Raw genomic sequence first — 2,500 nt, 5'->3', positions numbered from 1 at the left:
CTCTCCTTCCCCTCTCTCTATTTCTCTCTCCAGGTGTCAGATGACGGCAGATATGCTGTTCTGTCCATCACAGAGGGCTGCGAGCCGGTCAACCAGCTGTGGTACTGCGACCTGCAGCAGCTGACCAATGGAATCACAGGTCTGCGCACCGCCATCTTGTCTGGCCACGCCCAATAACCCAGTGGAACGTGTTAAGCATCAGAGACGACGTTCTTATCTCACGCTCCATCCACAGCTACAGCTGTAATGGCCGAGAGCCTAAGTGAAGTTCCATTGAAGTGACGCCGTGTGCTCGCCTGCTTTAAACACTCCTAGCCTAACCCTAACCACCTGTGTGAATAGACCACTTTGCAGCTTCGTCTCGGTTGTCTTAAGGGCGGCTGTGGCTCAGTGGTAGAGCAGGTCATCCAATGATCGTAGGGTTGTCGGTTCGAATCCCGCCTCCTCCTGTCCATATGTCGAAGTGTCCTTGGGCAAGACACTGAACCCCAAATTGCTCCCGATGAGCAGGCTAGCACCTTGCATGGCAGCTGCCGCCATTGGTGTGTGAATGGGTGAATGAGTCCATCAGTCCATTTACCACTTACCAAGTGGCCCCCTCCCCTCTCTGCATCCCTCTCTGACCCCCCCCCCCCCCCCAGGCCTGTTGCCCTGGGTGAAACTGGTGACGACCTTCGAGGCAGAGTACTCCTACATCACCAACGAGGGCAGCGTGTTCACCTTCAGGACCAACCTAGATGCTCCTCGCTACCGGGTCATCAACGTGGACCTGGAGCAGCCGGACAGGAGCCTCTGGACCACACTCATACCCCAGCACGACAAGGACGTCCTGGGTAGGGGACCAGCGGCGCCCAACCTCTCCAAATGATGGATGACATGTGATTGGTGATCTATTTGCGGTGAACCAATGTTTGTTCTGCACTGCAATTTTATCTAGAGAGGTAAAACGTCTGCTGTGCTTTGCTCTGGGGCCATTCGCTTTGCCTTTTAGATCCAGTCTAAGGCGGTTCTTGGGCGAGGTTGGATCCGCCGGATACAGGTTTGGAGTAGGCGGGCGCTAAATAGTCTGGGACCAATCGCTTTACATTTCACCGGTCTCAGGCGAAGGTTGTATCCGCCGGATCCAGTTTTGAAGAAGCCTGGGTCTACACAGGATCTGAATCTGATAGTGAATTGAAACCAGGCTCTTCTCTCTCGCGAGGTTAGCGGTGGTATACCGGCACCGTATGCAGTAAGCAGTTTTTAGTGCAGGGAAACGCACACAGGCCACACGCACACAGTGCAAGAATACAGAAAACGAAAACACAGTCTCCAGGTTTCATATGAAGTCACTGTTTTGTTGCATAACTCATTTATACAGAAGGCATTCAGCTTTTACTGTAGATGCATTATGGGCATACTGCCATCTACTGACCAACCTCGAGAGTTCAAAAAGTCCACTCTGAACCTAATAGATAGATTGACGGATATATATGAACTTTAATAGTCCCTGTAGGAGGACATTTGATGTTTCAGCAGTGGGAAATTACAGAAAAGTTTCTACAGAATTCTACAGAAATGTAGAATATACATAGTAGCGAATATGTCCTTTTGGTTCCCTCTGATAATCATAATCTATGGGCCAATTATGAAGGGTGTTTCATATTGACCTGGCTAACTAAGCACCTCAGGAGTATACTGGCACTTAATGGACATTTGTAAAAGTACACTGAATTCAATCTCATGAATTCAGTGTACCCCTAGTGGTAGCGTTCCTTATGCCGAGAGAATGAATGGGATTTCTCATAGACACATCTTGAAAAATTATATCTTGGTCGACACCGAAAAGTTAGTAGAATGCCTTAAACGGCAAATACCTGGAGACAAACTTTATTGATTCTGGTGATCAAAGTTGATTTTCAATCACAATCCGAATTATGAAAATATTTTTCTTAAATTCCATTGACTTTGACTGGAGGAATGGAGCAATTTCAAAAATTTTAAAGAAGGCGAAATACTGTTTGAAATTCTCACGGTTAGTAGGTTATTACTGTAAAGACACTCACAAGTTTTTGTTTTGATAACTTCACCGAAATGGCTTCGTAGTAATTATGAGAAAATCCGGTCTATGGGAGTTTACATTGAAACTCCTCTCCGATAGGAACAAATCCGCTAGGGGCGCATGTTTTCACTTTCCCTCCCTATAACTCCCCAGGCTTTGTGCAGTGTGTGAACCAGCTCCACCTGCTGGTCAACTACATGCATGACGTGAAGGACATCCTGCAGCTGTATGAGCTGTCTAGCGGCCGGCTGGTCAGAGATCTGCCCCTGGACGTCGGAACAGTGACGGGCATCAGCTGCAAGAAGAAACATTCTGACTTCTTCTACAAGTTTACTTCCTTCACCACCCCAGGTACGACATACACACACACGCACACACACACACACACACACACACACACACACACACACACACACACACACACACACCTTCCTAGCTGGCAGGGAGTCAGGTGAGGTG

The 2,500-nt window shown here is 48.2% G+C and overlaps 1 protein-coding gene across 2 annotated transcripts in view; it reads left to right on the top strand.

Moving 5' to 3' along the window:
• Positions 1-2,500, top strand: part of LOC311323520 (prolyl endopeptidase) — a 27,107-nt gene that overhangs the window by 21,426 nt on the left and 3,181 nt on the right. For both annotated transcript variants that reach the window (XM_084455759.1, XM_084455760.1), the window contains exons 7-9: positions 34-139; positions 642-833; positions 2,195-2,392. In XM_084455759.1, coding sequence (XP_084311885.1) covers positions 34-139; positions 642-833; positions 2,195-2,392 — 496 coding nt within the window. The remainder of the gene's footprint in view (positions 1-33; positions 140-641; positions 834-2,194; positions 2,393-2,500) is intronic.

The sequence above is a fragment of the Borostomias antarcticus genome (genome assembly GCF_949987555.1).
Source record: "Borostomias antarcticus genome assembly, chromosome: 21".
Lineage (NCBI taxonomy): Eukaryota > Metazoa > Chordata > Actinopteri > Stomiiformes > Stomiidae > Borostomias > Borostomias antarcticus.
This window is presented reverse-complemented; position numbering and strand designations above follow the sequence as displayed.